This window comes from Phoenix dactylifera, chromosome 9 (assembly GCF_051530095.1).
Source record: "Phoenix dactylifera cultivar Ajwa chromosome 9, Ajwa_hap1_PhDact_Kaust_v1.1, whole genome shotgun sequence".
In the NCBI taxonomy this organism is placed as follows: domain Eukaryota; kingdom Viridiplantae; phylum Streptophyta; class Magnoliopsida; order Arecales; family Arecaceae; genus Phoenix; species Phoenix dactylifera.
This window is the reverse complement of record NC_143198.1, coordinates 1933032-1955958: the sequence shown is the minus strand read 5'-3', so window position 1 is coordinate 1955958 and position 22927 is coordinate 1933032. Positions and strand designations below refer to the sequence as shown.

The 22927-nt window shown below is 50.7% G+C and overlaps 2 protein-coding genes across 2 annotated transcripts; one reads left to right on the top strand and one right to left on the bottom strand.

Annotated features, from left to right (window-relative positions):
- Positions 1-474: 474 nt before the first annotated feature.
- On the top strand, positions 475-5698 carry LOC103704534 (protein OSB1, mitochondrial-like; the record flags this gene model as incomplete). The annotated part of the gene is made up of 6 exons (XM_088703920.2): positions 475-677; positions 858-957; positions 1072-1156; positions 1970-2076; positions 3289-3873; positions 4138-5698. Coding segments are annotated over 5 exons (684 nt in total), but the record flags the coding sequence as incomplete, so codon positions are not given.
- On the bottom strand, positions 4950-6816 carry LOC103704533 (auxin-induced protein 22D-like). The gene is made up of 4 exons (XM_008787869.5): positions 5975-6816; positions 5678-5880; positions 5481-5580; positions 4950-5374 (listed from the first exon to the last, which is right to left on the bottom strand). The coding sequence occupies exons 1-4, from the start codon at positions 6181-6183 to the stop codon at positions 5299-5301; spliced, it is 588 nt and encodes a 195-aa protein (XP_008786091.4). The 5' UTR covers positions 6184-6816; the 3' UTR covers positions 4950-5298.
- Between the last annotated feature and the right edge of the window lie 16111 nt (positions 6817-22927).

The window sequence follows — 22927 nt, the reverse complement described above, 5'->3', positions numbered from 1 at the left end:
GTAGTAATCATTTTTTTTATAAAGATTATCTTTTATAATATTAGATCTTTTTAAAATTATTTGTGCTTTCTATGTTTTGAAGGAGAAGAAAGAGAGATCTATTTGCGGTGCCTTATAATTATCTGGTACATATACATCTATATCTTCGTATTTTTTTTTCCTTATAGTTTTCAAGCTGCTAGAAGAAAGACTTCTTTTTTTTTCTTACGACCAAAAACAGGACTTAGAAAAAAAAAAAAGTATCAAAGGAAGCAGCGATAACCACGGAACGAGCCGAAGGGAATTTTTTAGCGAGAAATGGCTCTTCTCACCCTCCGCCATCTGGAAACCCCGCTTCTAAGATCCCGTGTTTTCCTCTCCCCCTCTCTAAACCCTAATCCTAACCCCTCCGTCTCTCTCTTCTCCTTGCCTTGTAGAGAGAAGCTCTCTATCTCTGTAGGGTTTCGCGGCCCTTCTTCCCTGTTCCCTATCTGATGCTCGAGCAGCAATGCGGACTACGAGCACGCGAGGGTGCTCCACCCGAGGTCCCAGGAGATCCCCTGGAGCGAGGAGCTCGCCAACTCCATCCGCCTGATCGGAATCGCAGGGGCGCCCATTCAAATCAAGCATCTCAGCAGCGGAAAGGTCGTCGCATGGACCCGCCTCGGCGTCAAGAAATCCGCCTCCGAGACCACCTGGTAAGCCCAAGAAACCCCGCATCCTTCCACCATTCTTTGAGTTTATTTTACCAAGCAATCAAAATTGGATCTTTTTGGGGCTTCAAGCTCGCAGTCGAGCTGTTCGACCGTAGTTTTCTGGAAATGTTGTTGAAAATTAGTTTTCTTTTTCTTTTTTTAACGTGTTGTGGGGTGCGTCAGGATCAACCTGACATTATGGGATGAGTTGGCCCATGTATCCGGGCAGCTTGTGTTGGATGTTGTCGAAGGGGACTATGAAAGGCGGCAGGTTTATTACAAGGTTCCGTTCTGATTCCTTCTGTAACCTTTTGCATCAATTTCTGCCAATCAGTGCATGTTCTTGTTTAATTGACAGTGGACCCATGTTTTTAAAATGGCATTTGTCTCGTGGCAGGTGGTAGTTCAGCAGCTGAATTTTATTGAGAGAAGCTTCCCGCCAGCATTGTTGTATGAACCAGGGACAAAATCTGGGGCCTCAGGTACTTATATTAAGATAACCCAAGGGAGTAGAGCTGCTAAATTCTCAAATTCATGTGGGTGGGTTCCTTGTGCCAGGACACTAGGTCGTCAATGACTGACATCTTGGCTATCTTGTTAAGTGAACAATACCTAGATGAACCAATTTATTAGGTTATATTGGCCAAGATAAAAGGCTAGCGAAATCTTAAAAAAGCCAATATATTTTAAGATTTCAGCTGATATATAATGAGTGAGATCAAAATAATTTCTGATGTTGTAAGTTCAAGGTTAACTTCTATTTCAATCGTTGATGTCACCATCTAGTTATTTATAAAGCTGTTTTAAGATAGTGGAAGAAAGATTAGAATATCAGCTGATATATTGACATGATATTATCTAGTTATTACTAATCCCGTTTTAAGATAGTGGAAGAAAGATTAGAATATCAGCTGATATAGTGACATAATATCTGCTGAGATATAATTTGTCAATATGGGAACCATGTGTTGGACCTTAATCTTCTTGCCTCTGCAGATACAAGTCTGATGTGCCATGAGTGATTGCTCTATGGCTGCATAAACTTAGCTATAAGGTTGGTTTTCCTATGGGTCAGCTATCCTTAGTTTTTGTGGTAGGCCCCATCTTGCCTTCTGTTTCTCAGACCAGGAATCTGCCAACAATGCATGGACGGTTGGCATTAGGTTGTAGCACCTTCTCATACTTGGATGGACTATGCCTTGATCCATGAAGTTGACTGCATAAACATGAGGCAAGGCTTGATGGTTATGTTTAGGGTTTTACGTTCTTTAATGTTTGTTTTTGTGGTTTTGAAGGTGCAAAGCTTGGGAATTATTTGAGCAAATCTTCTCCTTCAACTGAAGAGCTGTGGCAGGTATTCTTTGCTAATCCAATGGATTGGTGGGATGACAGGAAAAATAAGGTTCAACCACACTCTTTTTATTTTAAGCTATCAACAGATTAACTCACATGCTTGTGCTCATACATATTGCCGTATATGCTCTTAATATGTGCTAGGTCTCATGTGCTTATATTATATCTTAAAACAAATGTGAATACGCATGTGTGTTGAGGAATATTCCCACGTTGGATAAGCTAGGGACTCTAGTTGATCTTATATACTCATGGGCCCATCCATACTAGCTTGAACTTTTTGGTCAGATATTTTAACATGGTATCAAAGTTAGTTGTCTGTCTTGTCTATTGATGCCTCCAGACTTGCACTTGCTAATCCATGTGTCATCCTACTCTACAGCTTCCATCCCTCAGGCTCTAGATTGAGAGGGAGTCCAAGGAATAATCCCATATTGTATAGTTTTGGAACTCTTAAATTGTGTTATATGCTCCTGGGCCTATCCTTCTACTAGCTTTAATATTTGAACAATGCGAATGTCATATTCATTGACATTAACTTAAATTTTTGCACCATAGACTTAGAAAAGGGTGCATTTCCAATTGGCCCGTGCTTGTGTTATCTGTATGCACTTGCACATGCATGTACATCCATATGCACAAGCACACTAGCTGTATGCTAAACTGGAAGTAGTCAATTACTCACAGCTTTGTTTCATACTTAAGTCTTCAGTGTGCTAAGATTTTCTTTGTTTAGTTCCTATTTGTTTTGGCCATGATACAAATCTTTCCATTCTTTAATTTATACTAGAACGCCCGATGCTGGGTGTCAATGCCCAGATTGCTTGTAAAAAATTGAAATGTTTCTTAGACCCATTACTTATGCATCAGGTGATTGCTATGCTAATGTTTTTTCAGCACTCCAAAATTTTATTACATCTAGAAACTATTTAAACCACTTGAATTTTGGTACGGGTGTATTAAAAGTTATGTAGAATGCAACAAAGGGTATGGATAATTGACTTGGATGCTCCACCATGCATTTTAGAACAGGGCACATTGCATTAGTTGGTCAAAGCTCCAGTGGATAGCCACTCCCTTCTCAGTTTAGTTATTTCCCAGGAACAACAAAACCTTCCCCTATATATATAATTATGAGGAAAATGTCATTGGCATGTAAAAAGTTTTTCTTTTTGTCTTTTGAAGCGTCTACAATTATTTTCTTTGTGAAAACTGGCCTTGCTCAATTATCTGATTTGAAAGTGACATGCAATTTTTACAGAAAAACCCGAAATATCCAGATTTTAAGCACAAGCATGCCGGCAAAGCTCTATGGGTTGAAGCAAATTACAACCCACCATGGGTGAAGTCTCAATTGGCAATATTAGACTCAAGAATGGGTTCTCTCCAAGCTAATGGGACAAGCTCTTCTGTTTCTGTTATGTACAGTGATGATTTCGCACCATTTTAGTTGTGCCTTGGTTACATTGGATTCTAGTTGCTATGCCAAATGATCAATGTCAGCTTAGCAGGTTATGCTCAGCAGCTCAGGGATGTATACCTTAAACCAGCCTCTTGGTTGTAGGCTACTTGATGAATTTGTACCTCTCCCAGAGATGGGTTCAAGAGTCTGTATCACTTGGGTACACGGTCATCAATGTTTATTTATGTACTAACAACATTGTTTATGTTTCAAATCAGAGGGCAATCTTACAAGTAATCCTCATAATCTTAGATATGATGGGGGTTAATTAGTTACTTGGTTATCAACAGAAAAGCAGCCGTATGAATGTTGCACTTTCAAGGGGCACTTGAGTTCTGACGATTGAATGAAACGTGGACTTTCTTCAATTCGTATCATAATGAGGTAATTCTGTTTACAACACCTCTCTTAAGCTTTACGGTGATAATCAAGCGAAAAATCACGAGATCTCAGTTAAGTGAGAGCTCAGAATGTTTTTTAAAATGAAAAACTTCCTGGAATTACTTTCAAAGTTAGCAACAGGCATATGGCCAGTGCATCATTTTGTCACCTCAAGTTAGGTTTCCTTTGTTTTAAAATCTCATCTCATTTTCTATGGCTATTTGATTTTGCGGCTTAATTACCTGAAGTGTATATTTTGCTATTCAGGAAGATCTATGACACTCATCATGTCTGCTGTTATTACCAACTGCATAAATAGCCAGGACTCAGCTGGTTCTCTGATATTCCAACCCCCAGCATGTGGAACGGGATAGCTTGGGAGTTATTAATTATTAAATCAGCGGTTTTTCATATATGGTGCAGTAGTTAGTATATGCTGCTTGTAGAGGTGCAGCTGTTGGAACAAGGTTGGACAGCTCTCTGAAAACAGAGGAATTCAGAAGGTTGCAGTAAAATGGTTTCTACCAACATTGGGTGCTCCTCCATCTCATTCATGTGCATGGCGTCTCCGTTGGAAAATTTTCTCTCTTGCTTCCGTTCATGGAATATGGACTACCTTTAGATCTTGTCAATCTATGCCAGGTTTCAGTGGCACATTTATCTGTTCAACTCAACATCAGAATACCATTAATGGAGAACTGACTTCTTCGTTGACTCTGATTGACATCAGGTTCTAACATTTCATTTTATCTCTTTGTTTCCTACCATGAACCTATTGCTGCCATCTTGCCATCTTAAAAAATTTGGGAGTTTAGTTTTGTTATGCAACTGGATATTGCGTCGAAAAGTTGTTTCCTTGGCCAGCATCATTGCTCATCATAGAACACTGGGGTTTTTTTTCCTCTCTTTTGATGATTAAGAAAATGTTACGGGCATCATAATATCATAAGGGAGATGACTCACATGGCTCCTTTTCTTTCTTTTTTCCACTGACAATTCTGAAACTATGATAGCTGGCATTGAAAGTTCAAAATGTTTCATTGATCTTAGATTCTCTTGTATTACATGCTAATTTCTACACAGATGAGAAGCAAGTAATTTTCTTTGTACAGATGCATGAGAGCATGGCCTTCATCTCTATGTGTGCCGTTTTTCACATCCAAATGAAAGTAATACAACGTATCAAAAAAGAAAGTAATACAAGATAAATAACTCCAAGACCATCTACTTGGTATGCTGTCATGTACTTTTTCTTTTGTTTCTCTTTTTGATTTTGTGAGTTGGGAAATGACGAGATTTATCCGCTCGGGAGGACCAACTCCGAGTGTTCGTTTTTTATTTACAAACTCTCATGAACTTGGAGAACGAAGCAAAAGGGAGTCTTGATGTTTCCATCTCTTCATTTCTTATGTGCAGGTAGGAGTGGTGTCATGGACTTGATCGCATGCCCCTCGCTTCAGCTCCTTTCATTATTCTCAGCCTTTTGCAAGAGGAGATGAACATCCTGCAAATAAAACAAGGAGAAGCCTATAAGTTAATTGAAAGGAAGAAGAAAAAGAAGACGATGCGCGCCGCGACATACTAATATGCAAAAATAGTTGGATACTTACTCCCATGGAACATCTCCTACCAACATCCAGTCGCCATCTTTGTCTTCGTAGGTGATGGCATACTCCGGTCCATTGCATCCTTCCATCCCTGAAAGCTCGCCTGAAGAGATTAAAAAGAATCTTTATTATCATTTTATTTATTTTTGTTGTGCTCTTAACAATGTGATCATTTTGTTAGAAACAAGCATGCTTCTCACCTATAGAAAAGCATCTGAACATGTCCAAGGCCTCTCTAAGTTCCTCGTAACCCTTGTACAACTTGAGATCGATCTTTCTCAAGTAAGGAGCTCCATCCATGCTAACTTTCACAAACAATCCGGCCGCCTCCACCTCCGCCTTCCTTGCTTGGAAGCTGTTCTTCCTATATGATCGAATTGGAGGCCATCCAACAACTTGTGCCCTGCCATATTAATCAACACACACCCATCAACATAAATCCCAACAAGCTTATATCACACCTTAATATTCTCCAGCAACCATGATTGGAAACTTACTTAGCCACAGGTTGAGCTTCTTGGTCCCTTGAGTCAGCCTCCAAAGACTTGCTCTTGCCCGGCCGATGCTCCTCGTTGGCCTCCAGGAGTGCCCGTTTGCTACCCCTTGGGCTCGCTGGTGCCGGTTTCTCAGGTGCATCACTCCCGGGCAATCCTAGTCTTAGCTCGGTCGCCTTGAGGTTATCGAGATCGCTCGCTGCAACTTCCATTCCCTTCTTCCTCTAGCTCGATTCCAACCGTATAACCTTACAGGAAATGTGACTTTGTGTATGAAAGGGAGGGGTGTAACTTAAGGTTATTGACTAGTTTTCCAGCTAAGGAGGATGTAGAGGTGATGAGAAAAGAGAGAGGTTTGTGTTTGATATGAAGGTGGTGAGAGTCCACAAGGGGTTGGTATTTTATAGTCTAAAGGGAAAGGAGTAGTTGGAGGGGGCCCCAAGGTCTCCAAGTCCAGGCTCTCTTTCTCTGGGGCGGCTTGGACAACTGGGCCGGTCGGGGGAATGGGGCGCACCCATGTGGGCCAGGGCAATCCCGGCCGGCCATTTTGGACTCCCCAGTCCAAATCGGGCGGGCCGCGGTCGTCCGATCGGGGGGCAGGCACTTGGCATGGCCATGTGGTTGAGCGAGCCGACGCGGCTTTACCTCTTTTCTACAATGTAAATTGGGCAGCACATGACCTGCTAGAAAATGGCCCACTGCCGCCCTCCCAACTTCTCACAAGAAAAAAATCTTGCATGTAGAAGATGGTGTATGAGATCTTTGTATGGTCTTGATGGAGTTTGAGATGACCGATCAACCGGTCAAGTCATCCTCGCCGTTGGATCGGTTCGAGCAAAAATATCATGAGAATTTGTACATTCTTAAAAATAAAGATGTACGGTACATTGGACCTAATGATTTTTTTTTTGTTTTGTTTTTTAGATGAATATACAGTTCCAATTTTTTTGTTGAGATTCATTGCCAAATTCTAATTTTATTAGGATTCATATTTAGTCCGTCATTAGTTTTAATAACTTGAGAATTTTATGTCTAAATTTATTCTACTTACTTATTTCTTCTGGAATAGTTGTATTTATTCTTTAGTGGTTATCAAGTCTTATCTTTTAGTGATAGTCTATTTAAAGAGAAAGAAGGAGAGAGTGAGAGTTGTCCTTCTTGGTAAGGAGTGAGAGAGAGCATTTTTATGTAGCTTAATTTTTCTTATAAAATATTTTTTTTTCTCCTAATTATTCTTCCAGCATCTCTTTTCTGTTTTTTGTTTGGCATTTGTTTTAGATCTTGAGCTGAGACAGCCAATCTACTCTGCATAGCGTACCATTCCACATGTTTCCATTTAATTTCTCTTGCCCTCTTAGCAACCAAATGAAGCCTAAATCAGCATCCAGACATAAATGAAGCAAGAACCCACAGCATTGCCTGTTCATTTGTGCATCCACATGTGCTCATAAACATCCATAACCATAACCATCAGCTTGTTCACATGCTCATGCTGTAACCTCTGATGACTTGTGCATGTGTACACAGCGATAGGTCCAATTTGTGGCCTTTTAGCACAAAAAAACAAATGAAAGGAGCTCTTAACAAATAAGATATTTTAATTGCACTTGTGTGTGGCATCCCATATTCTAGAGAAAAAGCACAGTCAAGATGAATCATAATAATGGAGGAGTTTTGGTACTGCTCACTTTATCTCATATCTGAAATCTTCTCCTCTTAGTGGAAGAATGGCCAAGCAAAACACATGACTTGCCTTAGAAATGGTGCCATCCATGTTTGGCCAGCGGTTAAAGGACAAAGTATCAACATGGAGTTTATGATTTTTTTGATTAGATACCTTCCAGTCTACTCTAAATGCCATGCTTTGGTATATCTGGCAGAGATAAAACAAGGGGGAGGTGGACAGTAGCATGTTTAAGTGTAGTGGAATCAACTAACATTTAGCTCTTCTTCCATGAGATATGTCTAAATGACCCATAAAATCTGAAATGAATTAGTTTCGGGTAGAATTTCTGCTTGCCATAGAGATTACTAATCAATCCCCAATCGGATGAATAGTCCTTTGATTGTTCATTATTGCTTTTATTTAGGGCAAAGGGCTTTAATTATCAAGTGGTGGAGCCTATGCATAGTCCATTCAAGCTTTGGAACATAGTAGCAAAAGTAGTTCCAATTTTTCTTTATTGATGAAGAACTTCTTAATATATCTTCCATTTTGTTTTGCGCTTAGAGTTTCTTTGTGCTTAAAATTTCTGAATAGAGATTAAAAATTTGTGAAGTTCCCCTGCTCAAACCTTAAGCTTGAACCACAATGAGGAATCCAAGTATTACACATGCATGTTCGATAGGAGGGGAAAGAAGCACCAACCAACAAAAGTCAACAACTAAAATTTGGCTTTAGAGTGAAAATCTAGTTGCTAGATTCCTTGCTCCCAAGTTTTAATTATAAGTTTTTTTTACATGAATACCCTTCTAAATATCGAATTTCGCATGAATATCCTCCTAAAAATTGATATTTGCATATATACCCTTGTAAAATATTTGTTTTGCTATTCTGCCTTTATTTATCCTTGTTTTTGCATATGTACCTATGTCATCTAACGCCGTTAAAAAATTAAAGGTTTTAAATTAAAATGAGTAAAATATTCTTAATGGGTAGATATGCAAACACAAATATTTATAAGATGATCGCGATGGAGGACAAAAAAATAATTTCAAAATTTTATTTTATTTATAATTAAAATAAATATAATTTTCATTAACGGTGTTAGAAGAACCATTATATTAGGAATATTTATGCAAAAACAGTGTTTTATGAGGATATAAAAAATAAATATAAATTTTAAGAGGGTATTCACGTAAATTTGAATTTTTAAAAGGGTATTCAAATAAAAAAACTTTTTAATTATTAAAGATAACCTTGTTTATGAATGAACCTTGGTTAATCAAATGACATACACCGGCCTAAACAAGTGGGAATTCCATATCTATTATTCAAATAGCACCTCTTTCCAATACTCCATCCTGTGATAAAATCAGAAACATCTTTTCCAATTAAGTATCTTCGCAGCCACCAAACTAACAAACACATATCAAAAGGAGGGATTATATGTTACATCCTATAATTAAAAAATATGAAGAGAAATATGATGAACTACTACATTTATGAAGCAATCTCTTCACATCACAAAATTCATGTGGAAATACAAAAGTGCCCTAGGGCCAAGGAGTTAACTATGAATTAAACCGGACCAAGGGAGACAAAAGACCGTCGTTCGGCGTCACATGGCCATGACTTTTTGACGAGCCCCATCGACATGCCAAGAGCCTCCTGCTAGAATTCGAAGTCAACTGAGGTTGGCTGTGATTCGAAGTAAAAAGCTTCGAGCTAATGGATGGGTGGTGGATCTTGCTCCCAAAATACAAATCTGGCTTGAAATAAAGTTCTATTGCCGGAAGTTTTCCGGCGGGAAATCCTTCGACACTCAAGTCAGACGAATTTAAAAAAAAACAGTGGAAGAGAGAGAAAAAAGAGTTGAAAGAATAACTTACTTGAGGGTTCTCCGATATCTCCTATTTAAAGGATGGGGTTAATGTTGGTTATCGAAATTAATGCGCCATACAATAACTGCATGATTAACTATAGAGTAACGGCTCGTCATGCAATAACTGTATAGTAACAGCTTTCTATGTAACGATAATTGCGTCAATCATGCAATTATGATCGAACTGGCGTAATCATTGTCAAAATTATAGCCATATTAGTAACTGTTACGGGGGAACTAAGCCGCCATGCCCCACGTGACCGGCACGCGCGCCCAGGAAGACTACGGCTGCCCTTTGATCCAGCGCTCCGACCCCGAGTCGGACATCCTCGGCTCCGCAGCCCGACCCCGAGTCGGCTGCCCTTTGATCCAGCGCTCCGACCCCGAGTCGGACATCCTCGGCTCCGCAGCCCGACCCCGAGTCGGCTGCCCTTTGATCCAGCAATCCGACCCCGAGTCGGATATCCTCGGCTCCGCAGCCCGACCCCGAGTCGGCTGCCCCTTGATCCAGCGCTCCGACCCCGAGTCGGAGATCTCTTGATAACGACAGGCTATTCCCCAGAGGCACGCCGCGGCCTCCTGCTCCACTACTCCCTGCAACGGCTGTATCCGATGCTGCTCCACGATCTCCTGCATCAGCCGTACAAAGCGGAGCCCCACTATGCCCTGACGTGGCCGTACCCGGCGCTGCTCCACGACGCCCTGTAACGGCCGTGTCAGTGGCCACACCATCGTGCCCCACGATAACGAACCCCCCTGAGAGACCCCCCAGCCAGGTATATATGCGGCTGGGGGGAGAAAGGGGGGGAGGTGAGCAATATCTCCCAGAGCACTCTCTTACTTGCGATTATTACCTCTCCCCCTCCTCCAATCTCCTCTGACTTGACCGTCGGAGGGCCATCACCACCCTGGTGGTGGTGCAAGGCTTGTTTGCAGGTTTCTTGGCGGAAGGTGGAGCGCAACCAACACCAACCAAGACAACTCAGACGGAACCCCGTTCACACCGCAGTGCCAATCGTTCTCGGTTTGGACCACCAGCAACAATTGGCGCTAGAGGAAGGGACGAATCTTAGAACGATCGTAATGGCACGGCGAGGTGGTCGTGGAGCTTCCAATGCTTCCGGTCGCGGAGCCTCCTGCGCCTCCGGCCGGGAGGCTGCTGCGTCCCCAACGCACTCTCAGCAGCACTCCACCGCCCCTTCTCCCATTCAGACGGTCGAAGCTGCTCAGTTCGACCAGCTAGCCCAGCAGGTTCGCACCCTCGCGGAGGCAGTGCAGAATCTGCAGGGTGTGATCTCTCGGGTGCCGCAACGGGCTCAGGAGCCGCTGCCCCCCGAGCACTCGCCTCTTCCTCACAACCCGCGCTCCTTCCTCTCCCATGGAGAGGAGCGCCGGCGCGAGGAGGATTCTCGAGTGCGGTCCATTCTGCCAGGACCTTCTCATCGGAGCTGTGCGGGGTACGAGAGGCGGACCCGGGCGCGTTCTCAGACACCCCAGTCCTCGAGGGGCCCGCACTCCAGTCGGTCCCCCTCGCGCCGCTCCTTGTCCCCCACCCACCGGTCGCGCTCCCTGGACCGGCGGGTGGACGATCTCCACAGACAACTCCAGGTCCTGAAGGGCCACTCCAAAGATCCCTTCGCTGACTTGGAGATCTCCTCCCAGCCGGCGCTTGCCTCGAGGATCCTGCGGACCCCGAACCCGCCGGGGTTCAAAATGCCGGCGATCGAACCCTACGACGGGGCGGCGGACCCGCGGGACCACGTGGAGAGTTTCAGGACTCTTATGCTCCTCCATGGAGCATCGGATCCGCTCCTCTGCAAGGCCTTCCCGGCGACCCTCCGTGGCCCGGCAAGGGCATGGTTCGCCGGCCTGGAGGCTAACTCCATCCAGTCCTTCGACCAGTTCACCCGCTTCTTCATCAGCCATTTCGCCGTCAGTAGCAGGCGGCGACTGGTCTCCGACTCCCTCTTTGATGTCCGGCAAAACGAGGGAGAAAGCCTGCGGGATTATCTCACCCGCTTCAACAAGGCTACACTGGAGGTCCGGAACCTGAGCCAGGAAGTGGCTCTCTCAGCCCTGAAGCGTGGCTTCCGGAAGGGCAGACTCACCTTCTCCCTGGACAAACGCCTGCCGCGGAGCTTCCCGGAGCTGTTATCTCGGGCAAACCAGTATGCAGACGCCGAGGAGGCAGCATCCCACCGGAACAAGGAGGCCGCCGAGGCCCCTCTAAAGCCCGGGAAGAAAAGGCGAAAAGAGGCACCCCAGAGGAGGAGCCCGACGCCTCAACGCCGGCGCAGAAGCCCGTCACCAGCAAGGAACCACGGCGCCACACGCCCTCGTTCTCCGCACCGACGCTTCAACCGGTACACCCCACTCCTGGCCCCCCGGGCCCAGATCCTCATGGAGGTCAAGGGGCGGGAGGACCTCCCGGTCCCGAGGCAGATGAAGAAGATCCCTGGGAGGAGGCCTTCTCGGGCGTACTGTGAGTACCACCGAGACCACGGCCACGATACCGAAGACTGCTTCCAGCTTCGGGACGAGATCGAGGCTCTCATTCGCCGAGGGCGTCTCGGTCGATATGTAAACGACCGACGTCCCCCGGCAGACCCGCGTCCGGCCGACCCGGCCCCTCAGGAGCCTCGGAAACAGAATCGACCCGTTGCGGGAGTGATCCACACCATCACTGGGGGCTGCTCTCGGCCCGTGAGGAACGCAGGGGGCTCGGCGGGAGCATCAGGAGTGGCCGTCGCGAAGAGGCAGCGGGTCGGAAATGTAATCACTTTTTGTGATGAAGATGTAAAGGGGGTTCAGACTCCCCACGATGACGCCATGGTGATCTCTCTCACTATGGCGAACTATGATGTAAGGCGTGTTCTTGTGGATAGTGGAAGCTCAGCTGATATTTTGTATTACGAGGCCTTCCAAAAGATGAGCTTGTCCCGACAATTGTTGCACAAAACATCCACCCCCCTCATAGGATTCACTGGAGACGCTATCTCGGCCGAAGGTGTCATTGAGCTGCCTGTGACTGCGGGCGTTGCACCCGCAGAAGCCACGGTGCGACTCGGGTTCTTGGTCGTCCGTGTCCCCTCGGCCTACAACGCTATCCTCGGACGACCCGGACTGAACGCCCTTCGCGCGGTGGTTTCTACCTACCATTTGCTCATGCGGTTCCCCACGGCGGCCGGGATTGGAGAGGTCCGAGGTGACCAACCAACCGCACGGCAGTGTTTCCTAGCAACTCTCAAAGGGAAGAAGCCCATGGAGGCCCTAAGCGTCGAGTCCCTTGACGCCAGAGACGAAGTGGCCTTGCGGCACGGGGAGCCGGCCGAGGGCGTAATCAAGGTTCCCCTCGAAGAAGGCCGCCCGGACCGCACGGTCCGGGTCGGTGCCAACCTCGACTCGGAAGCTCGGCTCCGGTTAGTGGAATTCCTCCGAGCCAATACTGATGTGTTTGCCTGGTCGGCGGCCGATGTACCTGGGATCGACCCGGAGGTCATTTCTCACGCCCTCAACGTCGACCCGACCCACCGACCAGTAAAGCAAAAGAAGAGACACTGTGCCCCGGATCGGATCCGGGTGGTCGACCAGGAGGTAGACAAACTCTTGGAGGCAGGTTTCATAAGGGAAGTGAGCTACCCCGAGTGGCTGGCAAACGTCGTACTTGTCCGGAAGGCGAGCGGAAAGTGGAGGATGTGCGTCGACTACACCGACCTGAACAAGGCGTGCCCCAAGGATAGCTTTCCGCTTCCGCGAATAGACCAACTGGTCGACGCGACTTCCGGATATCAGCTGCTGTCTTTCATGGACGCCTTCTCCGGCTACAACCAAATAATGATGGCTCCACAGGACGAGGAGAAAACGGCCTTCATAATAGACAGGGGGCTGTACTGTTACAAGGTAATGCCCTTCGGTCTGAAGAACGCTGGCGCTACTTACCAGCGCCTCGTCAATAAAATCTTCAAGGAGCAGATCGGCCGGAACATGGAGGTGTACGTGGACGATATGCTGGTAAAGAGCCGCCATGCGGATCAGCACATTGCGGATCTGGAGGAGACCTTCGCCACCTTGCGGAAGTTTCGTATGAAGCTAAACCCAGCGAAGTGCGCCTTTGGTGCTTCGGCCGGGAGGTTCCTCGGCTTCATTGTCAACCAGCGGGGGATCGAGGCCAACCCGGACAAAATCAAGGCCATCCAAGATATGTCCCCTCCGACCAAAGTGAAGGAGGTTCAGGAGCTCGCTGGAAGGGTCGCCGCGCTCGGACGATTTGTGGCAAAATCGGCCGAACGCTGCCAACCGTTCTTCAAGGTGTTGAAGCGCCCGAAAGACTTCCTCTGGACGGCTGAATGTCAAGTGGCGTTCGACCAGCTCAAGGAGTACATGGCGTCTCCTCCCCTGCTGTCCAAGCCGCAAGAGGGGGAGATGCTCTACCTTTACCTGACGGTCTCCCCAACCGCAGTCAGCGCAGTACTGGTTCGGGAAGAGGCAAAACTTCAGAAGCCCGTGTACTACACCAGCCGAGTCCTCCGGGATGCCGAGACGCGGTACACGAAGGCTGAAAAGATCGCCTTCGCGCTGCTGACTGCGACCAGGAGGCTTCGCCCCTATTTCCAGGCTCATTCTGTCACCCTTTTGACCGATCAACCACTGCGGCAGATCCTCAGTAATCCTGAGAATGCGGGACGGCTGGTGAAGTGGGCAGTAGAACTTGGTGAGTTCGACATCCGCTACCAGCCCCGGCCCGCCATCAAGGCCCAGGTGCTCGCGGACTTTCTCGCTGAGTGCACTGTGCAGGAGGCGGAACCTAGGCCGCCGGAAACACCCAGCCTCGATCTCCCGATCTGGACGCTCCACATTGACGGGTCGTCGAACCCTGAAGGTGGAGGGGCTGGGCTGGTCCTTACCAATCCCGATGGAGGCACGGAGCCCGACCATGCAGAGCTACGTCCGGAAGGTGCAAGCACTCATTCCCGACCTCGGCAGTATTGACATTCAGCAGGTCCCAAGGAGCGAAAATGCTAGGGCCGACAGGTTGTCCCGCTTGGTGGGCGCTGAGGCACACAACTTGTCAAGGGCGATATACCTGGAGACCCTAGATGCCCCGAGCATCGGCGAGGCTGAAGCGGTAATGGCAATTGATCCGGAACCATCTTGGATGGACCCGCTTGTAGCTTACCTCGCCGAAGGGATCCTCCCCGAAGATGAAGATCAAGCTCGGCGACTTGTTATGAAGTCCGCCCACTACGTACTCTACGAAGGGAGGCTGTATCGGACCTCGTTCACCGCCCCCCTCTTAAGGTGCCTCCGCCCTTCGGAAGCGGCTTACGCCCTCAGCGAAGTCCACGAAGGCATCTGCGGATCGCACCTGGGGGCTAGGTCCCTGGCACATAAGATCATGAGGCAAGGCTACTGTTGGCCGACCTTATTGGAAGACTCAAAGGATCACGTACGGAAATGCGACGCCTGCCAGCGCCACGCCAACATCCAGAGAGTCCCCTCTGTTCCCTTGGCGCCAATCACCGCCCCCTGGCCCTTTGCACAGTGGGGAATGGATATCCTCGGACCATTCCCCATCGCTTCGGCCCAGCGGAAATTTTTGATTGTCGCCATCGACTACTTCACCAAGTGGGTGGAGGCAGAGCCACTGGCCACCATCACGGAGGCGCAAGTCCGGAAGTTCGTAAAGAAGAACATCATTGTCCGATTTGGGGTACCTCGGGTCCTCATCTCGGATAACGGTCGACAGTTTGATAACAAGCATTTCCGAGACTTCTGCGAGGAGTTCGGGATCGAACATCGGTTCACGTCCGTGTCGCACCCCCAAACCAACGGCGAGGCCGAGGTCACAAATCGGACAATCCTCCAAGGTATCAAAGCGCGGATCGGACGGACGGGGCAAGCTTGGGTCGAGGAACTCGAGAATGTCCTTTGGGCGTATCGGACCACGCATCGGACTCCTACCGGGGAGACGCCTTTCAGCCTAACCTATGGCACGGAAGCCGTTGTCCCCGTAGAGCTCGGACTTCCCTCACCTCGGGTAGCCGCACACCGACCCGAGGCCAACTCGGAGCAACTCCGAGGGAACCTGGATCTCTTGGAAGAAGCAAGGGAAATGGCGCAGGTTCGGATGGCAATGTATCAGCGGAGGGTGGCCCGATATTACAACTCCAAAGTCCGACCGAAGCTTTTCAGAATTGGAGATCTGGTGCTGAGGCGAGCTAAGGCATCTCAACCTACGGAAGGTGGGAAGCTAGCGCCGAATTGGGAAGGCCCGTATAAAGTTCGTTGGGTAAACCGACCTGGCTCCTACCAGTTGGAAGCCCTAGATGGCCGAGAAATTCCAAGGGGCTGGAATTCCGCTAACCTGCGGATGTATTACCAGTAGAACAACAAGGCCAGAAAGACAATTTGGAAAGGTGCAACACTTTTCATTTCAATAATTTCTGGTTACAATGGCGTGCTCGTGTGATTACAAGGAATTCCCAGAGGGGAATTAGGGAGTAAAGAAAGCAAAGAAGAGGTGGAGAATCCGTGGAGCTGAGGACCGAGGATCCCAAACCCTCAATCCAAAGCAGCTGCAATCCCACCGGAAGTGGGTGCTTCTAACCGGAGGCGCCATCCAGCACCTCACCAAAAAGACGAGGAGCCGCCGCAGAAGAAGCTCCCGCTGCCCCCAGGGGAACGCCGCCTCCAAAGGATATTCCCATCCTCCCCAGTGATAGGAGAGAGAAGGAATTCGAGGGGGAAGAGCATATGGAGGCGCGGCCCCGGACTGAGCGTCTGGTGCAGAGCTCGATCGGGAGGCTGAACTTCAAGGAGGGGAGATGTGATCCCGGATGAAACGCCTAGAGCGGAGTTCCGCCGGGAAGACCCTCCTTGTTGATCCCAGATGAAACGGCTAGTTGGCTGAAGTCGCAAGGGGAGCGCCTCCCCTTTCCTTCAACAGGAGTCTCTCAATCATATGCCAAGGAGGAGGTCCGCAGTCCATGGCAACCTGAACAGCTCCGGCTTGGCAAACTCCATCGTACCTGCACCTGTATTTATAGCCAAACTGCGGCCCCCTGGTCGTTCCGATGCGGGTGGCTCCAATAAATGCAGGCGCATTGAAACCGGAGCCGTTCCGGCTCCCGAGGCGTATCTCCCCGTGATTTCCTAAGCGTCATTCTCCTTAAACCGCATTCTTTGTGCAGGACAATTCGGGTTTCATGTACCCCTAGGTCCACATATCTCCGCTCGCGCCCAGGCCGTATCCTCCTCGAAGAACCCGCGTATCGCGGCCGCTCAACTAACACTCCTCGCAAGCAGCAGCTGGCGATCCGATTTCCCAGGTAACGCATTAATTAGCGTTTAATGCCCTTCTCGTGTTCCCCCAGGCAACGCTTAGAGAAAAGGAGAAACATGATCGCGGCTGGCCACGGAGAAACTCCGTCGGGCAGCGAGCGACAAGCGCACGACCAGCGAGCGGAATTTCCCGAGGCTCGGCCCTCGGATGCCTGGCTAGCCCGATGATCATCCCGGGAGCAGACTAGCCGGAAGCCCCGACCGGTCGCCTCGGCTTGCGCCAGCCTTGGCCGACCAACGAGCGGAATGTCCCGAGGCTCGGCCCTCGGATGCCAGGCTAACCCGATGATCATCCCGGGAGCAAACTAGCCTGAAGCCCCGACCGGTCGCCTCGGCTCGCGCCAGCCTTGGCCGACCAACGAGTGGAATTTCCTGAGGCTTGACAACCCTCGGATGCCAGGCTAACCCGACGATCATCCCGGGAGCAGACTAGCCTGAAGCCCCGACCGGTCGCCTCGGCTTGCGCCAGCCTTGGCCGACCAAGGAGCGGAATTTCCTGAGGCTTGACGGCCCTCGGATGCCAGGCTAACCCGACGATCATCCCGGGAGCAGACTAGCTTGAAGCCCCGACCGGTCGCCTCGGCTTGCGCCAGCCTTGGCCGACCAACGAGCGGAATTTCCTGAGGCTTGACGGCCTTCGGATGCCAGGCTAACCCGACGATCATCCCGGGAGCAGACTAGCCTGAAGCCCCGACCGGTCGCCTCGGCTTGCGCCAGCCTTGGCCGACCAACGAGCGAAATTTCCTGAGGCTTGACGGCCCTCGGATGCCTGGCTAGCCCGATGATCATCCCGGGAGCAGACTAGCCGGAAGCCCCGACCGGTCGCCTCGGCTTGCGCCAGCCTTGGCCGACCAACGAGTGGAAGGTCCCGAGGCTCGGCCCTCGGATGCCAGGCTAACCCGATGACCATCCCGGGAGCAGACTAGCCTGAAGCCCCGACCAGTTGCCTCGGCATGCGCCAGCCTTGGTCGACCAACGAGTGGAATTTCCTGAGGCCTAACCCTCGGATGCCTGGCTTAGCGCCGGAAGAATTTCCTGAGGCCTAACCCTCGGATGCCTGGCTTAGCGCCGGAAGGGTTTCCTGAGGCCTAACCCTCGGATGCCTGGCTTAGCGCCGGAAGAGTCTCCTGAGGCCTAACCCTCGGATGCCTGGCTTAGCGCCGGAAGAATTTCCTGAGGCCTAACCCTCGGATGCCTGGCTTAGCGCCGGAAGAATTTCCTGGGGCCTAACCCTCGGATGCCTGGCTTAGCGCCGGAAGAATTTTCCGAGGCCTAACCCTCGGATGCCTGGCTTAGCGCCGGAAGAATTTTCTGAGGCCCAACCCTCGGATGCCTGGCTTAGTGCCGGAAGAGTTTCCTGAGGCCTAACCCTCGGATGCCTGGCCTAGCGCCGGAAGAATTTCGGGAGCCAGGAGTCAGCAAGACGCTACCGAGAGTTAAAAGAAAAAGAAGGACGAAGGCGAGATGAAGAAACATTCAACTTGCATTAATTTTCGTTGTTTCAGGGCCGAGGCCCATACAATTTGGCAAAACCCCGGTATACAAAAAAAAAAAGAAGACAACGAAAGGTACAAGAGGTCAGCTTGGAGGAACTCCCGGGTCGGGAACGTCGGGCTCGTCTGCAGGAGGTAGGGAAGCAGCAGGAGAACCAGCAGGCAATGGCGCCGGAGAGGAGTCGAGAAGGGAAATCTCGCTCAAGTCAACTTCGGGGTACTTAGCCGACACCCTTGCCAGGCCCTCCTCGAAGCCTAAGATAAAGGCTTCGGCCCCCGCGTCCGACGCGTCACGGACAAACTCGTCGGACTGACGATAGGTCTGTACTGCCTCCGACATATCATGAGCGAACTCGGCGGACTGGCGATAAGCCTCTACCGCCTGACGCCCGATTTCCGCACTCCTCTCGGCCAGCGCCGCCTCTGCCCGCTCCATAATCTGGGCTTTCGCCTCCAAGACCTTCGCCACAATCCGGCCTTCCGCCTCGGTGGAGACCCTCAGCAGCTCAGCCCGAGCCTCCTTGTGCTTCGCTTCGGCAGCAATGCGAGCAGCCTCAGCCTCCGTCAGGCGCGAATGAAGCTCCTGATCGCTCGCACAGGACTTCTCCAAGGCCGACTCCAATTCGCCCAGCTTAGCTTCAAGAGACCGGATTCGGTTGCGGGCGTTGTCGGCTGACCGCTGGGCCTTCTCCCACCTCTCCCGGTAGTCGGCAGCCTTCCGGGACTGCTTCTCGGCCCGCTCATCCGCCTTCTTGACCTCGCCCTCGAGACCTGAGGCAACCTTGAGCTGCTCCTGAGCCTCCAACAGTTGCTTCTCGAGGGCAGCAAAGCCGAGTGCCCGCTCTTCGGCCTCCCGGAGCCTCGCCTCGAAGTCCCCGGTCGTCCTGCCTGCCACAGCCTGGCCTCCCTTTTCCACCGCTTTCAGCCGGTCCTCGGCCTTCGCCAGAAGCCCCGCCTGTTCCTTGTAGCACTCCTCCAGACGGATCATGTACTGGGCGAGCTAAGAAATAGGAAAAATAAGGGAGTCAGGCGGAGAACAACAGAGCCAACAAATGGTGAAAAGCGGCCAGAAGAACACTCACCGACATGAGACAGACACAGCTGGCAGCCCCAACGTCAGAGACCTTCAACTCCCGGACCCGCCGACGGTCCTTCTCCAGCAGCACTGTTTCGATGAGATTTCGGGCGCCATCGGTAGTGAAGGCAGACCCCGATTTCTCCCCAGAGCCGGACGGTGGTTCTGCAGCCTTACCCCTATCCATCGCCTGGGGAAGAGTCCGGCCGATCGCGCTCGGGGCGGGGGTCACCCCAGGAATTGATAGGGTCCCGCTCGGTCGGGGCCTCGGCGCGTCCCTCCTCGAGTCATCAGGAGCCGACCGAGTCGAAGGCCGGGTCGGGGACCGATCACGTCCGACCCGTCCGTCTCGGGCAGGCTCGGATGATACCTCCGGAGTAGCGGCAATCTTACCACCGGAGGGCTGATACAGCGTCAGCTGCCGGTCCGTGCCCACGACGTCTCCCTGATCGGTGGGCCCGGACTCGTCGGTCGGCGTCGGAGGCACCTCCTTACGGGACTTCTTCGCCGGTGGGGCCCCGCTCGGAAGAGCTCATTTCCTCCTCTGGGCTGCTTCCAGCAGGGACGCCCTACCAACAGCCTTTGTCTTCACCGACCGCATGACGTCGTCGATCTCTGCAAAAAGGACGGGATAGTCGGAGACGGAGAAACCAAAGGAAAGAACGGGACGAAAGAAGGGAAAAAGTCAAGAAAGAATCGGTGGCGGACTCACGGTCGGTGGGGACCGAGCTCAGACCGACATTCACCAAAGTATCCTCGGAAATAAGGCGGGCCACGGGGGGGAGCTGGCCCTCGGCAACCAACCCCTTCAAGGCGGCCAAGCCATCGGACTCCTCCCTTGACAGTCTCGATAGGCCGATTGGAGACTTCATCGGGGTCTCCCAGGTCGCCCTGATTTCCCAAGAGGGATCTGCATCAACAAAAAAGAAGCGCTCCTTCCATTTGTGAATGGAGGTAGGAGCCTCCTTGACAAGGCCGCATCCTCGCCGCGCTGCGAAGCACCACCACCCTTTGTCCTGGGGGTGGCCGCTCAGGCTGTAGAACTCCCAAAAAACATTCAGAGTGGCGGGGATCTCGTGCATACGGCAGAGAACCTGGAAGACTGTCAGGGCCCGCCACGAGTTCGGCACCAGTTGCGTCGTTGCCACTCTTAAACCCCGTAGCACCTGCATGACCAAGTCCGAAGGGGGAAAGCGGAACCCGGCCTGGAGAATGCCCTCATTGATGGCGATCTTCCCTGGAGGAGGATGGGACATCCTCTCCTCAGGCCCCGGGAGCGTGGCGTTGCAGGCCTCGGGAAGGTGGTACCGAGCCACGAGTCTGTCTAAGTCTGTGGCGACCAGCTCCGACTTAATTTGGTCTGCCCTCACTTCGCCCATTCCTAATGGCCAATAAACCTACGGTCAGGACGGGGACAGGAAGGGGGGAAAGACCGGAGCGACTGGAGTACACTAGTATAAGAGGGGAAAGTATGGAGAGCCCTAAGTAGAAGAATGGGGAAAACTCACCGGAAAAGAGGTAAGAACGGCTCCGAGAGCGCCAAAGGAGAAACAAGTGAACAGTCCGACGGCAGCAACAGCAGCGCAAAGGGGAAAAACTTGAAAATATCTGTAAAGAAGAAGACGGACGGGGAAAGGCCCCCGATTAAATAGGCGGAAAGGCAAGTGACGCCTCGATGACGCCAGAGGACGCCTGGCTGCCGAAGGGTCGCTCGCGCCCCAAAGGCGAATCGACACCATTAGGGAAGGATGTCCGCCGAAATCCTCAGACTGCCAGGTTAGCAATAACCGCCATACGCCATAAAAAGGGCGGGGAGCTCGAAGCGCGCGCGCCTCTCCGAGGAACGGCGGCAATCCCGAAACATCACTCCCTTCACCTGTTCCCCTTCTGGTTCCAGGCTCGGAAGTGGGGGGCTACTGTTACGGGGGAACTAAGCCGCCATGCCCCACGTGACCGGCACGCGCGCCCAGGAAGACTACGGCTGCCCTTTGATCCAGCGCTCCGACCCCGAGTCGGACATCCTCGGCTCCGCAGCCCGACCCCGAGTCGGCTGCCCTTTGATCCAGCGCTCCGACCCCGAGTCGGACATCCTCGGCTCCGCAGCCCGACCCCGAGTCGGCTGCCCTTTGATCCAGCAATCCGACCCCGAGTCGGATATCCTCGGCTCCGCAGCCCGACCCCGAGTCGGCTGCCCCTTGATCCAGCGCTCCGACCCCGAGTCGGAGATCTCTTGATAACGACAGGCTATTCCCCAGAGGCACGCCGCGGCCTCCTGCTCCACTACTCCCTGCAACGGCTGTATCCGATGCTGCTCCACGATCTCCTGCATCAGCCGTACAAAGCGGAGCCCCACTATGCCCTGACGTGGCCGTACCCGGCGCTGCTCCACGACGCCCTGTAACGGCCGTGTCAGTGGCCACACCATCGTGCCCCACGATAACGAACCCCCCTGAGAGACCCCCAAGCCAGGTATATATGCGGCTGGGGGGAGAAAGGGGGGGAGGTGAGCAATATCTCCCAGAGCACTCTCTTACTTGCGATTATTACCTCTCCCCCTCCTCCAATCTCCTCTGACTTGACCGTCGGAGGGCCATCACCACCCTGGTGGTGGTGCAAGGCTTGTTTGCAGGTTTCTTGGCGGAAGGTGGAGCGCAACCAACACCAACCAAGACAACTCAGACGGAACCCCGTTCACACCGCAGTGCCAATCGTTCTCGGTTTGGACCACCAGCAACAGTAACGAACATTAATCATCTTCTAATGGTCTTTAATGCGATATGTGGTGCTTTTTTATTGCATGATTGAAACGAAACTACACTTCAGCAAGAATCGAGAAAAATTACTTATGACCATACCAACGTCAAGAACTTCGGTCTATCCTGAGATCAGGTTGGCTAATATTCTTCGTATAAAAAATAATTATACCATCCAAAAATATAATACTTTAATATAAATAAAGTATATTATTTAATATATAATAATTATTAATAATATTATTGATGTGTTCTGTTTTAACAGAATAAGGCGTCATTTTAGAACCGTCAAGCGAACGGTGATGTCAGCAAACGTCACGGCAACCCCCTACGGGCAAACTCGCGTGGAATTTCCAACGAACGAATCGACACGTGTCGGGCACACACGCGATCGGACGGTCTGACCAACCGTATCTATTTACACCGGGTGACAAACTAAGAAGGAATGGAAAGCACCCGGCGTTGTTTAGTTTCTTTTTGCCTGGGCTCATGCAAAGAGGCTTGGAAACAAGAGAAGAGAAGAGAAGAGAGGAGAGGAAGAGAGAGATTGGATTGGAGAATCTGAGGTTAAGGAGATCGTCGGAGAATGGGGAGCATCTTGGTGGCATAGAAGGATGGCTATAGGCGTGGGGTGGGAAGGGATCTTGCCGATCCAGGAGGTTAGGGTTTGGGGGAGGGGCAGAGGGGTGGTGCTCCCACGAGCAAGAGGAAGAGGAGGAGGGCTCGGGCTTGGATGCGAAGGCAAGGTT